This window comes from Anarhichas minor, unplaced genomic scaffold (genome assembly GCF_050575085.1).
Source record: "Anarhichas minor isolate MPS153535 unplaced genomic scaffold, ASM5057508v1 ptg000033l, whole genome shotgun sequence".
In the NCBI taxonomy this organism is placed as follows: Eukaryota; Metazoa; Chordata; class Actinopteri; order Perciformes; family Anarhichadidae; genus Anarhichas; species Anarhichas minor.
This window is the reverse complement of record NW_027466479.1, coordinates 5,272,501-5,291,620: the sequence shown is the minus strand read 5'-3', so window position 1 is coordinate 5,291,620 and position 19,120 is coordinate 5,272,501. Positions and strand designations below refer to the sequence as shown.

At 46.7% G+C, this 19,120-nt stretch overlaps 1 protein-coding gene across 22 annotated transcripts in view; it reads left to right on the top strand.

Moving 5' to 3' along the window:
• The window catches only part of macf1a (microtubule actin crosslinking factor 1a), a 187,635-nt gene that overhangs the window by 118,021 nt on the left and 50,494 nt on the right, over window positions 1-19,120 (top strand). For 17 of the 22 annotated variants that reach the window (XM_076105551.1, XM_076105550.1, XM_076105553.1 and 14 more), the window contains 20 exons: window positions 108-275; window positions 1,185-1,376; window positions 1,462-1,635; window positions 1,832-1,955; window positions 2,077-2,276; window positions 2,385-2,702; window positions 2,861-3,027; window positions 4,506-4,662; window positions 4,808-4,919; window positions 5,890-5,952; window positions 6,399-6,667; window positions 7,893-8,022; window positions 8,910-9,109; window positions 9,612-9,839; window positions 9,938-10,214; window positions 10,531-11,129; window positions 11,238-11,426; window positions 11,516-11,722; window positions 13,339-13,656; window positions 13,769-13,951. In XM_076105551.1, the coding sequence (XP_075961666.1) occupies window positions 108-275; window positions 1,185-1,376; window positions 1,462-1,635; window positions 1,832-1,955; window positions 2,077-2,276; window positions 2,385-2,702; window positions 2,861-3,027; window positions 4,506-4,662; window positions 4,808-4,919; window positions 5,890-5,952; window positions 6,399-6,667; window positions 7,893-8,022; window positions 8,910-9,109; window positions 9,612-9,839; window positions 9,938-10,214; window positions 10,531-11,129; window positions 11,238-11,426; window positions 11,516-11,722; window positions 13,339-13,656; window positions 13,769-13,951 (4,275 nt within the window). The remainder of the gene's footprint in view (window positions 1-107; window positions 276-1,184; window positions 1,377-1,461; window positions 1,636-1,831; window positions 1,956-2,076; window positions 2,277-2,384; window positions 2,703-2,860; window positions 3,028-4,505; window positions 4,663-4,807; window positions 4,920-5,889; window positions 5,953-6,398; window positions 6,668-7,892; window positions 8,023-8,909; window positions 9,110-9,611; window positions 9,840-9,937; window positions 10,215-10,530; window positions 11,130-11,237; window positions 11,427-11,515; window positions 11,723-13,338; window positions 13,657-13,768; window positions 13,952-19,120) is intronic. The other 5 variants (XM_076105558.1, XM_076105559.1, XM_076105557.1 and 2 more) reach the window with 1 other exon arrangement.

The window sequence follows — 19,120 nt, the reverse complement described above, 5'->3', positions numbered from 1 at the left end:
GACCTTTTATGTCATTGCAAATTGGATGCCAGTGACAGTCTCTGGGTTTCACCTTTAATATTTTCTTATAGCTACCTGACTCCAACTGTTGTGACAATTTCTTCCAGGACCGTCTGAGGAAGTCTGAGGCTCTGAAGGATGAGCTGACAAAGTTCCTCCAAGAACATGGAAGTTTAGGTGCCTGGCTGGAACAAAATGAACAGGAACTACATTCCCTGGCGGAAGGAGAAACCGACGCACAAGGACTGAAGGGCAGACTAGAGGAGCACAGAAAGGTACACTTGTTAATAACATAACGGACGTTTTTCTATTTATTGTGTAATGTTATTCATTCCCCTTTTTTTATATTTCCATTCTAACAAACTGAATCACAAACATGAGTGTGATTGTATGCGTGTGTTTATCGTTCCCATTTAACAGGCTGCAGATTGTCCACAAGAGGGAGCAGTTCAGTCATGTCAGACCAAATTTTACGATCAGCAAGATATATAGAGACATGTCAATGTTGCCACCCAGGAAAAACAAATGAATTGCAGCACCGGTATAAAATCTGGTTTGAACCGTAACCTGTCCGTCCCTCTCCAGAGAAAGTAGGACACGCCCCTGGAACAGTGTGAACTCTGCTCAGTGTTGAGAAAAAACATTCTCCAGACCACAACTTAAATTTTGCCGGTTTAAAATTATCCAAAAAAACCTTGGACACACGTAAACGTTCAGCAGCTATACAAAATATTTTAAAAAAGCTGTTTTAAAGGTGTAATGTGTTAGGAAGATTATCCATTGCCTCCAAATGGTTCTCAACATCTGACAGCTGAGCCGGTCGGATCAAAGCTAATGGTGCTAATAGCGCAAACGGCAACGGTGCTGAATATGTCAACAAACTGACTTCCCATGCTCGGTTTGCATCCATCCATCCGTACCCCCTGACGTGCCCTGATTTACACTTTCACTATCGCTCTCTCATCTGGGAGCCACTGAGAAACTCCACTCAAGCAGTTTGGGATAATTGTCCTTTTTTTAAAAGTCCCTTGAGATCACATTTGCTATGTTTTATATCTTTTCTCAGCCATTCTGGAAAGTTAATACTTTCCATTAACGCTCATGTCTTTGTAATTATCTTTGTAACTGCACACGTCTGCGTGAATTTGTCCCCAACTGACCTGTAAACGTATCTGTATTTCCAGCTGGCTGAGGATGTGATTTGCCACAAGGCGGACCTGCGCTTTGTTTCCATCTCGGGTCAGAAGGTTCTGGACTCTGTCCAAGGAGCTCTGGAGCAAGTAGGCGGTTCAGACCCGGCCCTGGACAGCACCAAGCAGCTGGTAACTGACAAGCTGCAGGATGCCAACCACAGATACACAAGCCTGCACACCAAGGTGAGGGATACTAGAATTTCTTAGTTCTTGCATTTTTGTCTTGAATTTACACACACACACTGAAACTCTCTGTCGGTGCGTGCAGTCGACAGAGTTGGGCGGCCGTTTGTCCGGCCTGTTGGAGCAGTACCAGCAGTACCAGGATGAGGTCGTCTCCGTCCACTCTTGGCTGAGTGCTCAAGAACAGAACCAAAGCATAGCCAAGCCCAGCGGGGAGACGGACCCCCAGAACCTGCAGGACACACTACGACAAGTACAGGTGAAGCACAGATCACAAACATGATCATAAACACAGGGTGAGGGAAGGAAGGAAGAAAGGGAAATCTTATTCCGTCCGATACCTCATGTTAAGTTCTTAAGGAAATGAATATCTGGAAAAAGTCGTTTAACACTATAGTGGAAATGTGGGAACTGTGTCCTTTTTTTTGACTCTGGAGTGTGTCACCTGTCCTCAGCTGCTGCAGGACGAGCTGGCCGAGCGTTCGGTGCAGCTGGAGAAGGTGAAGAGAGCAGGAAGAGATCTGGTCAGCACGGACGAGTCTCCTTCCCTGAAAGCTGTTGACATCCTCTGTGCTGCAGGTAATATAACTCACCCAATCTGTCTTATCCTCTGACAGCTGCTCCTGAATGGGAGTTAAGTGGATGGAGTGATTTTAAAAAAGGTAACATTTTATTTTGCCCCCCCACTCCTTCTTTTCAGATGGTTTAGAGAAGAGGTTTGGCTCCCTCTCTGCGTCCGTGTCAGAACGGGCCGAGCAGCTGCAGACGGCTGTGGCCCAGTCCGTCAGCGTCCAGGAGGGCCTCAAGGGTCTGCTGAGCTGGCTGGAGAAACTGGTTCTGAATCCCGGACCAGTCGAACCCACCGCACAGGCCGTTCAAGACGCCATGACACAGAACCAGGTAGGAGTAAACCCAGAGGAAACGCTGCAGGTTGCTGTTGACACGTCGCATCTAGGAATCTAAATATTTACTGGAGTTTGCATTCTAAGTCTCCTCGTCTTTCCCCAGAAACTTCGCCAGGAGCTGCTGTCCAGGCAGGGCAGCGTGGAGGCAACGCGAGAGTCCATTTCCAAACTGGTCCAGAGCTCTGACGCCTCCACGGCCTCCGGCCTCCAGGGCGCTCTCGATAATCTGACTCAGCGCTACGCCGCAGCACAGGCTAGCCAGGCCGAGAGGGAGGCTGAGCTCAAAGGGCTGTTGCCCAGGCTGGAGGGCTACGAGCGGCTGGGGATCGACCTCCGGGCCTTCACCCAAAGCCGACTGAAGGCTCTGAGCCCGGCGGGCCAGCCGGACCGCAGCGTGGACGACTACAGGCAGACCATTGAGGTCAGCAGGGGCGTCAAATTGTTTTATATAGGTCATCTACTGTACGGCCCTACTTGAGTTGAATGATTTCAAGGTTCTAAGACCTCTTAAAGCCTCTCTGGGCATCAGTGGATCAGTGACACTGTCGGTCCATTCAACACTTTGGTCCTTCTTCTCAGGAGGTCAGGTCCGAGCTGGAGCAGGAAGCCAGCCAGCTGAAGTCCTTCTGCAACCTCGGCACCGAGCTCAGCCAATCGAAAGCCTTCAACAACACTCGAAGCTTATTGGATAACGTCCAAGGAGTGTCTGATGAGTTCACCCAGCTGGAAGCCAATGTCAGCACAAGGTAAACATGTTCACTGAACATGAGAGAAGTGCCTCTTTTTTATTAATGCAGCCTTAACTGTAAGTCTTAATCATTTTCATGCCGTTTTGTCCCTTTTTGGTTAACACCAAAACATGGACGCAAATCAATGTGCTGGTCTTCAACATGGTTGCTTTGCCTCAGTAGGAAATATTATTATATATTATTAATAATTAAGGTTACATATAACAATGGGAGTAATAGGAATGATTATCTTAAGAACAAAATCAGTCTGAACCTTTTTAAACCCTTTCTCAAAAATTCGGCAGTGTCCCATTACAGACACAAGGGGGCACCAAATACTAAGCCGTTAGGATATCAATCATTTAGCTGGATAGTTGAAACATGACATGGGTCACTTCCAGTTCGACTGACAACAAACCAGATAACCTTTAGAGACAGAATACTAAGTTTTGATTGGATATGATCGGCCTGCAGAACAGACCAAGCCGCTGGCATATTCCAACATTTCTTTTCTAAATGTGTAGCCTTCCCGGAGCACCAGTTGCTATGCCGACCTCGTCTGACGAGGTATCAGTGAGCAGCCTCAGAGGCCCGTCAGAAGGGGGGGGGGGGGGGGGGGGGTGCTGTGAATTTATAAATACCATCAGTCTGGTGCAGATTTATTGGATTACACTTGAGTTTAGTGAGCCAGTCATCTCATAAATGGGAGTAGTTTTATGGACATATTTGAATATGTTCTGGGTGTCCGTAGCTTGTTATCTTACAGAACACACTGTACATGATGTCGGGATTATTTAGTGTGTTGACTGATGTTCCACAGCTGTTGGTTGCTGTTGTGTGTGTGTGTGTGTGTGTGTGTGTGTGTGTGTGTGTGTGTGTGTGTGTGTGTGTGTGTGTGTGTGTGTGTGTGTGTGTGTGTGTGTGTGTGTGTGTGTGTGTGTGTGTGTGTGTGTGTGTGTGTGTGTGTGTGTGTGTGTGAGCTGACGAGCAGGCCGGAGGGTGCTAATATAAGCAGGCTGGACGCGGCTCATTGTCCGTCCTATAAACGTCCCGCTCAGATGTCTCCCAGCCTCCACTCCTGAGGGGGGAGAAAATAGCAGCATGATAATGATACACCTCAAAGCCAGACGGCAGACTCCTCCGAGCACTTTTCCAGCCGGCGCTGGAGACAGATCACATACAAAGCAGGGGAGGTCAAGGCCGCGCTAACGCTGGCCAGAGTGGACCTTTAATTATCCCTGCTGATAGTGCTTTGTGTATTCTTTCTTTAGAGCATATAATGTAAAAAATACCGTGAGAGAGACCAAACGATTGCTTTCATTTGAGTTGAAAACATAAAGATGTGACTTAAGCTGAATTTTCTCTACTCTGTCCTCGCCTCTTTTCCTCATCTTTGTCCCCTCTTCATGCACCTCCTCCTCAACCGCTCTCTCACCGCGTCCTTCCTTCTCCGACTCTTCTTCACACCATCCTCTTCCTCCTCTGTCCCCTCGCAGGTTCGCTGCGATCCAGGCCTGTGAGCAGCAGCTGCTCCAGTTCCGCGGACTCTCTGGCTCCCTCTCCAGGTGGCTTCAGACGGGGCAGGACCAGCTGCCGTCCAAAGAGGCCAACCTCAACACAGAGGGCCTGCAGAGGAGAGTCCAGCAGCTCACGGTGGGTCTTGAAACAAAAGCTTTGCACCTGCCGCTTTTTAACATGAGGAAAAGGGAAACATTTAGGGAACACGCTGTTTTAATTCACTTACTATATAATGTTCTCTCAAAGCACCACGACTCAGCAAAATGCATTTTGCCTCCAGGACTTGTTGAATGACTGGGAGTCTCAGGGATCACGGGTTCAGGAGCTGAACAAGACGGGCTCAGAGCTGGAGACCCTCATCATCGACGTCACCACTCCTCAGACCAAAACGGGTAAGAGACGCAGCCAAACCCGCCCTCAGCATTTTGGAAGTGATTTGAGATTCAAAGATGATGTAGGCGGGTGGAAAAAGTCACCAAGAGGTTATGAAATGATTTGACCCGCGAGCAACATAGAAAATTAAAAACTGAGGATGAACGCGTGGGCAGCATAAGTCTATAATTAGTAAATATCATTCACAGGTTTTCTTGTGGAAGGCAGAAGAAAATATCATTAGTTAAAAGTCCAATTTTAAAATAAACAGAAAATGCACTTTTGTGATTATTAGGATTGGATCAGAAAGGAAACAATTGCATAGGTTGAAATTTGAGATATTACGCAAATTGATTGATTAATCTATGGGTATCCATCCTCCATGTCTTTCCTCTCCTGTCATCTGATTCCACTGGGTTTTTTGGCGACGTCCTCAGTTCTCCTGCCGAGCTCTGAAGTATTTGTGCTCCCTGGTGCTGTTGTACGACGGCATATTAGAGAGATTATCCTTCCAGATTATCCTTACCATAAAAACATTATTTTATGTGCAATGAAATTCAGATGACTGGCAGTGTGACGGTGTTTGGGCGTCTGTGGTGTGCTGAGTTTGATCCAAAGTGAATCGATGTGGTTCCTTGACACAAAAAAACACAATTGTTCTGATTTATTTCTCGCAAATTGATGATAATCTCAGAGAATATTCTTTTTTTTCTTAGTTTTTTGTTTTATTTCTCATAAATCTACCACTTTTTTCTGGTAAATGTATGACTTTAATCTAGACATTATTCCCTGGTTTTGTAATTTCTTTTTTATTTCTTTTTTGACCTACATTGACCCCATCACAACGTTGCAGCTGTGGAGGTCGTACAGAACTTAAATTGTGTCCGAATTTCTGAACACGTCACTGGCCCTGTTTTGTGTCTGACCATTGCTTGTGCGAGTGTATGTTGTGGTGCCACTGGCTCAGTCAGGTGTGTGTCTCTCTCCCAGGTGCTCCTCACATCAATGGCTCATCAGGTCCCAGCAGTGTCAATGGCATTCACACCTGTAAAGGTGAGCTCTCTCTCTCTCTCGTTCTCTCTCTCTCTCGCTCTCTCTCTCTCTCTCTCTCTCTCTCTCTCTCTACTTATGTATTGCCTCCTGAAAACGAGTCTCTAACATAAACCTGATTGAATAATTCTCCAGTTATATTGGTGTTGATGGTTTCTGGTCACTTTGAGAGATTACTGATGTGTTTCACTGTTTCCAGTGTCCTATACTGTCCCGTCTCTGTCAACTGTATGTCCGTGCAAAACATCTGTCAGTGGCAAATTTGTTGAATTTAAAAAACATATTTTAACATCAGGATCTGCTGGACTTCCTTTATCTGGGCTGCCTAACCTTACTGGTTTATATTTCTGTTGACTTTACTTAACTTGCTTTACTTACCTGTTTTTATTTTATTTTCTGAATCCGCCCTGCCTGCTAATCTCTCTCCCTATTCGCTAATCACCCAGCAGTTTCTCTCCGTCCTCTTCCTGTGCCCTCAGACCTGACGGAGCTCCAGATAGCCGTGTCCGATGTGAACGGTCAATATGAGATGCTGGGCGGGGAGCTGAAGGAGCGCCTCGGTTGCCAGAAGACCTCGCTGGAGCTGAGGCAGAAGGCCAGTCAGGGCACCGACGAGCTCAAGAGCTGGCTGACGGATAGAGAGCACAGCCTGAAGCAGGGACAGACCGCCTCCCCCTCCAAGCCTGAGGCGGTACGCGCCCAGGCCCAGGAAAACAAGGTAGAGGACCGGGTCCATCTCCAGGGCCTGTTTTATGACCCTTCCTACCTGGTCACCTTTCTACCCATTTTCAGTTTTTATAGTACCCACATTGACACAAGCATATCTGCTGATATCTAAATTCACAGATCAAAACGCTCACGTTTTCATGAACCAATTAGGGCTCAAACCTCGACTGTGTGCCGTGGCTCAAATTCCAGTGAGCTGGAACGAGCTAGAAACATGAACCTCGGCCCAATAACTGGAAATTATGTGCAGGAAATATGACTCTAATTAGCCACATGATGGCGCTGTGAAAAATGTGATTTTTGGAAAGGCCACGCCCCTCACACAAGTCTGACCGACTTAAAATGTGGTACAAATTTCCAGGTCAGTGTGCTCCACAGAAAAGCCTCTTTGACCTTTTGAAATGACTGAAGAACATATTTTGGACATTTCCTCCTAAACCGAGAGTCCGATTGCTACCAAATGTCTCTCAGATCATTATTGGACCAAGCTCATTATAGGTTGTGTAAAGTTTGTTGATATCTCATTGTGATTTCAAGACACTGACCAATGAAATTCAAAAGGGTGTGGCTCAACACATTCATAGATCAAACTCCACAAGCGTTGGTCCAATCATCACAAAACTGGCAGGATATGTTTCAATAAGCACCTGAAACATACTCTGATTGTTTCATTCAAATGGGCCACTAGGGAGCGCTACTAGGACTACAGATGAAAAATAGCCTTTTGGCTAACTCTGGCACATTTGCAGAAATGTTTTTATTAATGTGCACTGTCCCGTTCAAATAAACCAATAAATAAAAATACTAAAGGCAGAAAATGGGCGGGGCATAGCACAAATCAGACTAAATTGGAAATTTTTGGTCCAATCACCAGGAAACTTACAGGATATGTTTCCTGACAATGTTGGACCATGTGTGTAAAACTATTTTGAAATCGCTCAATAGGGGGCGCCAAAACATGTGCATGTACCTGGTGCTTATTTGGCCATAAATCAGTCACAGTTTTTTTAAACATCACCAAACTTGGTGAACTGTAATGATGAAACCAGTGTGTGATTGGTCTCACTCCTTCTTTAGACAGAATGAAACCAGTTGACGTGACTTCGCTCAGCTTTGTGAAGCCTGAAAACAGCTCGCGGCTACATTTTGTTTTGTGCTTCTCTTGTTGAGGTATATTTAAGTTGTTTTAAGTTCATGTCATGCTCTTTCTCCTTAAGGTCCTGCTTTCAGAGCTGGCCGAGCACTCTGGGAAGGTGGAGGAGCTGAAGAGCACGCTGAGGAAGCTGATTGCTGACAATCCTGATTCTCCTGAGGCAGACACCTGGAGACAGCAGCTGCAAGAGATTGGTAGGTGCTGCAGATGACAAAAACACATGAGGACATATGACAAGATGATGAGACAGCCATTTTCAAGATACTAGATAGATGACAGCTCTGTCTCAGATCATGCAGGTTCCAAAAGGCAAAAACTGAAGTAGTAAAGGCTTAAAACTGAGAAACAAAGGAAACGAGTAGGCGCTGTTACTGTGGCGTGTTGCTGAAAACCGTTAAAAACAAAGTGGCACTGTGCCTCAGCATTTGTAATCGTTCTTTCTAAGAGATGGCGAGGAGCTGAGATCGATATTATCCAGGGAGAGAGTGGGAAGTGTTCCTGTCAGAGCTATTTGTTCACTCGCATACTTGATATTTTTACTCGGGCCTCCTATGAGGTAACCAAGATAGAAATATTTAATATGAAATCCAAGAAGGGGGCCTTCATATTTCATATTTTATAATGCCTTTTCAGAGCCACGTGGACTGAATGCACGCACACACCTACACACACACACACACACACACAAGCACTGAAGGATGCTCAGAACATGAGTCGGAGAGACAGAGGAGTAGGAGGAGGGACAAAGGACAAAGATTGTTTTGTGAGCTTTTTTCCCACTGTGCTGTAATAGGACTTTAAAGGCCACATGCTCCAAACAAATACGTGGCACAGAATGGACGCTACAGCGACTCACTGTCGCCTCCTTTGGTACAAGTGGTATTACAAGACGGGACGGGTCGGACACATTGCACCTTTTAATGTTGGACAACTTCAAAAGAAAAGGAAGGACACGAGACATTAACTTGTAACAATGAATGCGCTTCATGACGACCTGCTTCCAAAAACATATACACGCATTCATCAACATTTTGCGTTTCCCCCACTCACCAACACACCTCTATTGGTCATATTCCTCCAGACTCCCGCTGGCAGACAGCCAATCAGACCGCGGCCCAGAGGCAGACGGAGCTGGAGACGTGTGCCGACAGGCTGGGCAGCTTTGCCTCGGCGGCGGCCCAGCTGGGCCCTTGGCTGAGGGAGAAGGAGCTGATGATGAGCGTGCTGGGGCCGCTGAGCATCGACCCCAACATGCTCAACACGCAGAAGCAACAAGCACAGGTATGTGAGCGGAGACGGACGCTGCAGAAAATCCATCATGAGGAGAAATACATGAAAAGAAAACCACAGAATAATGAAAACAGCTACTATGTATTAATAGTTTCTTGCACTGTAAATACAAATATCTACACTTTCCATTAATTTATTAGATCATATGTCTCTTATTTTGACACTTAAATCTACTTAAGTCATGGAGGCAAGCTGACTATGAGGATAACAACGTATTTTAAGGCTTGGCATATTTAAGACAACATGGTACAATTTCAATTCCAAATCACATTATAATATTTAAGATATTCCATTATGCTGTGTTCGCACCAAACGCATCGCAACCTTTTTCAAGCAACTACATTACATACAAAGTCAATGCAACGAAGCGATTGGATATTTCACTTTGCGTTTGGTGTGAACGCAGCATTAGTCTGTCAATGCAATTCTATTTTTTTTTAATGAAACCCGATATTTAAGTTCCTGATTAACCGAATAATCTTCTTTCTTCAAGTTCATGCTGCGAGAGTTCGAGACCAGGCGGCCACAGTTTGAGCAGCTGACCCAGTCCGCCGAGGGGATCCTCTCCCAGACCGACGACTCTGCTCAGGACCCCAAGGACCTGGCGGAGGTGCGGTCCGAGCTGGGCTCTATCACCCAGCAGTGGGAGGACCTCACAAACCGACTGACCCAGAGATCGAACCACATCGACCAGGCCCAAGGAACCAGCGGGCAGTACCAGGTGAGTCTACTGTAGTCTAGATTGGTTGTATGTCGTCGCGTTAAACCGTCACCATGACGGTGTCATCTTCTAACCCTCCTCTTCCTCCTCTGGCTCAGGCCTTGCTCCGAGAGCTCTCCTCCAGCGTTTCTGCTCTGGCTGAGAGGCTGGACGGTCAGGCCTCGCTCAGCGCCCAACCCGAGGCGCTGAAACGGCGCCTACAAGAAACCGGAGAGATCCGCTCGGAGCTGGAGAGACGGCGCACCGAGCTGGCCGAGGCCGAGCGGCTCTGCAGCGAGCTGAGCACCATCGTGGCCGAACCATACCTGAAGGAAGAGCTGAGTAAACGACTGGAGAGTGTCAGCGGGCCGCTGAAGAACTTGGAGGAGCGCGCAGGTTTGTGGACTTTATGTGGTTGATATATAGTAAGTGTGCAAAATGAGGGCTCTGGTATATTTGTGCTTGATTTATATGCCAATAGTGTTTTCTCCAGAGAGATGATGGTTCACCTTGATGAATTAAGGTTTGATGTAGTCGAACAATATTCCGTTTCAAATGTAATCCCTGTAATGGGAATATTGTTTGGATTACAAGTACACAACGAGCAAGTCAGCTAAGATAAATATTACAAAAACTCCCTAAATCCTATTTGTTTGAACTAGTTTTTCAGTGTTTACGTTTGTTATCCCTCATGCTTTTCTCTCTCTTCTAGCCGACGGCCTGTCTCAGCTCCAGGCCGCCCTGTCGTCCACCCAGCAGTTCCAGCAGATGTTTGAGGAGTTGCGCTCCTGGCTCGACAAGCGGGCCGATCCCAGAGAGTCCCCAAGCGACTCTCTGCCCTGTCAGCCGGAGGCCGTCCGCTCCCTGCTCGCGCAGACAGACGACCTCCAGCGCGCGGTCGCCAGCCAGCGAGGTTCCTACGAGCTGATTCAAGCCGAGGGGGCGTCGCTGCTCGCCACCCTCCCCGCGGGCGGAGACGAGCGGTCCGCCCTGCAGTCCCGCCTTGCCGCCCTGAAGCAGGACTGGGAGGGGCTGAACCAGGGGATCTCGGAGCGAGAGAGCAGGTTGAAGACCACGCTGAGCAAAGCGGAAGCCTACCAGCAGCTCAAGGCCGAGCTCATACCGTGGTTAGCGGCGTGCGACCAGAAAGACGGGGAGATCCAGCCATCGCTGAACTCTGCGGCCCTGGACGAAGCCTTGCAGAAGGCCCGGGGTCTGGCACTGGACCTCGAAAGACGACAACCTCTTCTCCAGACCTTCAATACTGCAGCAGATCAGCTGCTGGAACAATGCTGCATCGGGGAGGAGGAGGTATGCAGTTTTCAGACTTTCTACTCTCAGTAAATATTTTTTACATTATTTTTATGCTTGTGGAATTATATGTATATATTTTTTAAAAACCTAACTGGTTTTCTGCAGGTACGAGATGAGAAGGCCCAGCTGAACCGCAGAGTGGACGGACTTGGCGAGAGGCTCCACAACCGCACCTCCCAGCTGGAGGAGCTAGCGGGCCGCCTGAAGGAGTTTGAAGAGGGCCGGCAGGCTGCAGAGAGGAGGCTGGAGGCCGCCAAGCACCAGATTGAAGTCCAGGAGGCTCTGGGACCACAGGTGCTGTAAAACATTGTCCTCGTGTCACTTTTATTGTACTTTCAAAAAAGAAGTCGATGGCAATTCATGTTTACCTCTCTCCCCTTCAGGCATGCAGTGCTAAGAGCCTGGAGCGGCTGAGAAGTCAACAGGAGAGTCTGAGGTCCCTGCAGCCTCAGGTGGTCTACCTCAGAGACCTGGCCCAGGGGCTGGTACAGGACGCGCCCCAGACGCTGGGAGGCAGCACCGAGGGGGCACAGAGGCTTCAGGAGCAGGCCAGAGACACAGAGAGAGAGTATGATGGCGTAACTGACAAGGTGAGGAGCATTTTTCTATTTACTGTTGGAAAGTACTGCAGCGGTCCTTCCAAAGTCCGTACTGTTGCATGCAGTGTGCAATCAACAGGGACATACTACGACTTGACCTTTGACCCTCCCGCTTATATAAAGGGCTTCAGGAATGAGTCCAAAAAACATGAAATGCTTTTTTTGTACATCCAGTTCCCTCGTCTCAAAGTCGATGGGTATTTTAATGGCTTTTTGGTTTGACACCTAAAATAAGGTCTGTGGTGAACACAAGCTGAAGAGATTTCAACGTTTTGTTCTCCAATGTAAAACACCCCTCTCACCAATCTTGACGCTTTTAAGTGTCTTAAAAAAGATTATCTTGCTGAAGTATCACTTATTTTCTGCAATAATATAACAGAAAAAATCCCATTGGCTTTTGGTCGAGGGTTGACTTAAAAGCAATACGTCATCCCTGCATCTCTCTACGTCCAGCAGCCTCTGTCGATGAGCTGCCATCAGGCTGTCAAATGTCTGCGCACTCTAGGCGGCACAGTCGATGTGACACGTCCTCTGCTGCGCAATGGATTGTGGGTCAGAATAGTCAGAAAAGCATGCCGGCTTGCATACTGCAAAATGCACCGGATGCAGAAGGACATCTTAGGTTTTTTTTGCATACTGCATTTGACACACAAAATATTTTTTCTGGCATACTAAATAGTGTGGTAGGGTGGGTATTGGACACTTTAAATCAAAAACAAAAAAAAGATTCTAGTAAATGCTCAAGGCTGTTTGGCCACATGTTCTTAGGGGCTCAGCAGACAAGTGTCGTAGAGCTGAGGGAACGCAGAACAACCGTAGCTGACAGAAGAGTTTCGGCCATTTGAGTTACAGTCGTCATATATGGTCATTGTGGACGTTAAACACTTTATCACAGTTTGAAATGTAAACCAGAGCTTTGTGAATTCAGCACCCACAGCGCCGCATCTATTTTCTGCAATCCAGCTCCCAGATATTCCATTTAAGGTTACAACCATCACAGGAACTCTCACTTTCACTGTCTATAAAAACCACTGGACGACTCATTCACTGAGATGTTTCTGTTTCTTTTTTTTAAAATATTGATCGGATGTCGTTGCTGCAGAGATGATGCAGATCACCCTCCTCTTAGATAATGCTTCTACTGTCTCTTTCTTGCACATTAGACCATCTTTTTCTACTTGCCGTTGTGTTGCAGCATCTTCTGATTGGTCACACGTTACTCTGTTCCGGTGATTTGCTCCGTTCACACAGGCTCCTCTGTGTTTGATTAGTTGACCTTTTGTGCATCACAGAAACGGCACCACTGTCCTCCTTTCATTCGAAATGTCTGCTTTCTTTGGCCACTCGACAACCGTGACTTGACGTGTGACATATTGCGACTTCACTCCAAAAAAAGTGAAAAGTGGACCTGCTCAGTCATGATTTCAGATTTGATACCTTTGTTTTTCTTTCCGATACGGTCTGACACCTTGGATAAAAATGATTCTACGCCTTTCAGCTGGAAAGCAGAGGTTTCATTTTGTGAATTTCTTTGATGCACTTTATGATGATGCACACATTTAACTTGGCTTTTCCCTCCACCTCTCTCGCTCTCTTTCCTCTGTCAGATCGAGCATTGCTGCTCCTCCCTGGAGTCCCGGCTACAGGGCGTCGGCGAGGTTCAGTCCCACGTACGCGACGTGTTCTCGCGCATCGCCGACCTCGATGACGAGCTGGACTCCCTCAGCCCCGTCGGACGCGACGCGGACTCCCTGGCCTCTCAGGCCGACGCCCTGAAGGGCTTCCTGTCCCGTCTGGCCGACCTCAGGGCGGAGCTGGACGGTCACACGACGGACTGCACCACCATGCTGCGGCGGGAAGGCTCCTCCCCCGACCTCCTGGCTCTCAGGAGGGAGTCGGAGGCTTTGAGCCGCCAGGCGGGCAAGGTGAGGGTGGAGGAAGACGATGATGATGGCGTTGGCATCATTTATGTGATGTAAAAGTTAAATCAGTTTCATCTCGTTACGAGTTCCTTTATTTCTGTACTTTGTTCTCCAGCTGAGCGAGCGCGGCCAGGCCAGGTTGGACCAGATCGAGGAGGCGGCTGAGAGGGTCCGGGAGTTCTACAGGCTGGTGGGCGAGCTGCAAGGCCTGCTGGGAAGGGCTGAAGACGGGCTGAACTCTCAGGGCATGGTCGGCACAGAGGTGGAGATGATCAAACAGCAGCTGCAGGAGTTTAAGGTAGGGTGGACTTCTTCTTGCTGGTTATTTACACAGGTGTGAATGTGGTGTATATGGATATGAGTGTGTCAAGCGGCAGTATGTCAATGAGGTCCCGTAGAAGAAGATATCACTGTGCGTTCGTTGATGGTCAGAGAATGTGATTGAAATCTGAAGTCCCTCTTTCCGAATGATTCCGCTTGGATTGGTTTTCCTGTGGTATTTTCTGCAGCATCTCTCACGTCTCTAACTGAATTCAGGGGGTGAAAAGGTTGTACGCGCTTGTGTGCACATTCTCCTCTTTTCCCATCATGCCACTGAATGTTACTTGCTCAGATGAACAGAAAACTCTCAGTGTAACATGTGTTCTCTGTGTGTGCGTCCTGAATAGTTGCATTCAATATTTGTGATGTGTCTGTACCATCCTCTTCTCTTGCTCATACCTCTAGAGACCATGAGGTAATGGTGTGTGTGTGTGTGTGAGAGAGAGAGAGAGAGAGGACTCTCGTGGTGTGTCAGGAGTCCATGATCGTGATCAGTCACACACATGAAATACCTGATCACGCTGCTGGATCATGAAGCTTTTCTTTCCTCTATAGGACAGTTGAGATGCTCGTTTCTATTTGATGAGTATTATAAAGTACCTGTTTGAGGACTAAAAGTGTTGTTCATATTTTCATACAGGATATAGAGTTGTCCTCTTTTTAAAGCAGCAAAGTGGACGTAAACACATCAGTGCTAGAAAGGCCATGTTTACAGACTCATCTGAACATAAATATAATTGCATGTATTGTTATGCTTCACATAAATTCCGTCTTGTGATATTTAAGCATGAAGATTTAAACGGCTGTAGTTTGTTTCCCCATGTAGACGTGCATCGTAGCCGACCTCAGGAATGCGCTTTGCTGGCACCTCCATTGTATTTCATTGCTGGCTTTACAGGCACAGACCTCTCTTTCAGTCTTGACTACTGTCATTAAAGAGCCATGATGTAACATCCTGTCCACTTTAGAAAACCAATCCCCACGCACAACCGGCACACCAGAAGGTCCTGTTCTTTCCTTTCAAACGATCGATGAGTCATTTGATAGGACAGCTAATAGTTTACACGCCTTTGAAAAATGTAGCAGGATTCTGCTCGTCCTGTGGACGGTTATCAGCTCCACTGTTGAGATGTGTGGGTGGATCAAAGGACGTTCTGCTTTCCATTCCGTGAGATCATTTTTTCTCCCGGTTCTCTTCAGCCTCATCTCCTTTTTTTCCTCTCGTCTTAATTTGATTATTTGGATATTGAGGGAAACCTCTTCATTGCCTTTACATCTCTTTCTTGACCTACTAACCCCTCTGCTTGTTTCTTCTTCATCATTGCAGTCATCTGTTTCTGGTCCCCCCCCCCCCCCCCCCCCGGCGGTGCCTTAATGAGAGCAAGCCGGGTAATTGTGTGGCAGAGAACAAACAGACGAGAGAGATAAAGAGGTGTTGGAGGGCGGGCGGGGGGGGGGGGGAGAGAGAATATGAAGCAGTATATATATGTGTGTGTATTTTGTCTGGTGGACAGTTCAATGAATCGAGCAGGTTTACAGGTACACTAACAATCTGCTTTAAGAAATATATCAGTCAACACGTTGACATGATTCTAAGGGACAATTCATGTGTATTTTCCAGGATATAAACCACTTCCTATGGAACAATTGTAATATCAAACCAAAGGAAATCTTTAAGAAGCGGCTTCTTCCGTTTTCTTTCTGATCCCTGCATTGATTTTAGAGTAATTAGCGTTTTGGACAAGAATCCGTGGCATCTTAAATTATTCAATAAATAAACCTAAGAAAACTAGAGGAACCTGAACGGATACAGAGAGATAAAAGGGAATATAACTGGTGGCTTGGCCTGCAGAAAAGAAATAACTATCTTTCTTTAGTAATTCAATAACTCATCAGTGTTGGGAGCAAACTGTTTTTTTGACTGCCGTGAAAATGTTGTTTTTGAAAGCCTAAATGCCAACTAATGAGGATAATATTATTACAATATTTTGTTCGATAAAAACATATATATATTTTTTTTCTTCAATAAACTTTGACTTGAATTGGAAATGTTTGGATCACATGAGTCTGCATTACGAATGAAGCTTCAAAGCTCGAGCTATTCACTACATCCTTTCAGTTGAGTTTTATTTTCATACATGATTAAAAGTTGCAAATAAAAGAATAATAAAAGAAGGCATTACTGAGCCCAGACAGAATAATATGATATGTAGGTGTTAATCATGTTATCCTTGCACTGATTAACATTTTCCTCCATTAACGCTGTGAAGACTAGCTCACAGAGGAGCGGGCAGACTGTGGGAGGGGTAGAATGTTCAATAGCGGCTGTCTGCGGAGTATATAGAGCATGGAGACATGGTCTGTCTCTCTACCTGGGGGGTTAGAGGGATATTTATAGGAGGACAACACAGGGAAGGGGGCATATTGTTGAGAATGAGACAGAAAAATACGAGTCAAAGGGAGAGAACGACGGCAGGTCGTCATGGAGAGCAGGATGCTCGGAGAAAGATTCGGAAATAATGGGAAAGAGGAGACAGTGAGGGCCTCTGTCCTCTATCTCACCCTTTTGTTACTATATCATTTGTATCTTCTCTCCATATCATAGCACATATGTGCCTCTGTCCTAAAAAAGCTGTGAATATCTCTTTGGTCCACTCTTTGAAACCCCGCCTCCTGTCCTGCTTTGTTTCCACCTCTCTCTACCTTCTACCCCCCCCTCTCTCTCTTTTTCTGTAACCGATCCAGCTCGGGCTCATTTTCAAACCTAAACATGTCTGGCTCCAAAACAGACCAGGCCACCCTCTCTCCTCCCCCCTCCCCCACCAGACCCCATTCCCAATCCAGAGGGATGATGTCATGCCGATGCTTAGAAAGACGAGGGGGCTCGGGACTTGGGGTGTGTGTGTTGGGTGGGGGGGGGGTATGGGCGGAGGTTAGCCATGGAATAAGGGGTCATGGGAGTGGGAAGTGATGTAGTCAGATTATTGTTTAAACCTTCCAACGGTGATCTCAGAGAATTACTGGATCAACGAGAGAGAGAGAGAGAGACGGTGAAAGTCTTCCTCCGTCTGCTTCTTCTTTATAAGCATTCCTGTCAGAAATAAGCATTAGTTCATAAAACAATACGTATATGTAAATAAAACCTTTTGGGTATAAAACCTCAATTAGGTTTTGGCACCAACCGGAAAGCCTTTCTAATGCTTCTAGTTGAAAGCTGTTTACTTATTCATTGATTTCTTTTCCTGAGTTGAACTATTTTATTTAAAGGGCCAGCGTGTCGGATTTGGCAGCAACTAGCGGCGAGGTAGCAGATTGCAACTAACTGAGACGTCGGAGGCCGACCATGCGGCAACCTCCGGTTCTGCCGAGTGAAGCCGATGTGGAAGTGTCTTTAACTTGCATTCTCTCTAGTGTCCACCAGGGGGCTGGTTGTATAGAAGTCTATGAGAAAATGACTCTACTTCTCTCTTTATTTATTCCCTCAGTAAACATTGTAAACATGAGTTTATGGTCTCAATCTCTAGTTTCAAGTCTTCTTCAATACAGCATGATGTTCATTTAGTAAATGATGCTCCATTTAGAGTCAAACAGACCATAAAGCAGAGTATGCTTTAGGGCGGGCTTACTGTGATTGACAGGTCGCTGCCGCTACCAGAGCTGTATCCGGCGTCTCGACGGCACTCTTCCGCATTCCAAATATGGTCACTACCTTTCATTTCTGCCAATAGATCCTCCCTAAATGCTACACACTGGCCCTGTTAAGCAAAGCTATTGTACAGCTGCTGGTGTTCAGACATTTTACATTTTAAAAAGTTAGGTTCTCACATTTAAAGAAAGCGTTTTGTTTTTCTATGAGAAACCGGCTCAAAACGATGCAGCCTGGTTCGCTGTCAGAATATTGCTATTTACCATGTACATGTGTATACATGGTCGTCTTGTCTGCACATATGTGCTACTGTGGAATCTGTTTGTATTTAGGGTTGCTCTGCGGGCCGTGGAGAGGTATGTGTGAGTGTGTGTGTGTGTACACCCTGCATAACAGGATGCCTCTGATTCCAGTCTTTTTTGGGGTGCAATCTAGAATCTCAGCTGTCTCCTCACCCCACCCTCACACACAAATACACACACACACACACACATTAAGGTGTGGCATCAACATCCCCCTGCATGCCCCTGGCTCCCTCCGTCCCTAAGCAGCTGACATAGTCTCGGCGTGGGATGAGAACACACATACACGCGTGTGCTAGTGTTGTAGCAGAGGGGGGCTATGAGGCTCTAAACCCGAAGCTGCAGATGGACATTCCTGTGAAGGGCTGGTTAGTCTGGGTGACAGCAGAACAGGAGGCCCGAGTGTGTCTTCGTGCTCACACGTTTGTGAAAATCCCTGTCTTAAATCATGACCGCCCGCCTCCCGCTGTCTCCCCCCCCCCCCCCACCTCTCTCACACCTTTCACCTCCTCCTCTCCTATCGTATTATCCTCCGATAGTGTCCACCTCACCATCCCGTAGTCTTCCCTCCTCTGTGAGCCCATGACTCACTGTCCTTCCCCCCCACCGACTGTGTCAGCAGTTATTTAATGATGGGAGTCGAGCAGCGCACTGGTCGTCTCTGGGTCCACGTGCTGCTGGAACGTGTCCTAATTCTCACCTATAGAGCTGCTTATGCCTTTAAATCTTAATAATTAGCAGTTAGGAAGACAAAAATAGACATTTTGATGGTATAGCTTGTCTAGAAACGCTGTTGCTTATCGAATCATTTTTTAATACAAACTCATGTAATGTAGCCCACATTGTGTTGAGTCCGAGACGCTCAGCCATATTTCTGCTCAGGTCTGGAAATCATGAATCATTAGAGACGGGGTCACACTGCATGTCCATCATCTGGTATGTTAATGCACCAGAGTCTAAATGAAAAGGTTTCATCTGAGACACATTTAATGTCGATGAAAACCCGTCAATGTTCCAGCTGCTGTGGTTTTATGGGCCTTCTGCTTCACGGGAATCTGCTCTCCACTTGTCGTACTGAATATGTAGATATGTGTATCAACTTTCTCCGAACCACATGATGAAACTGACCACTAGGACACGTGTGAAACAAAAATAAAAACGGTCGGAGCAAGTTCAGTTTTTTTTACGCCGTTCATTC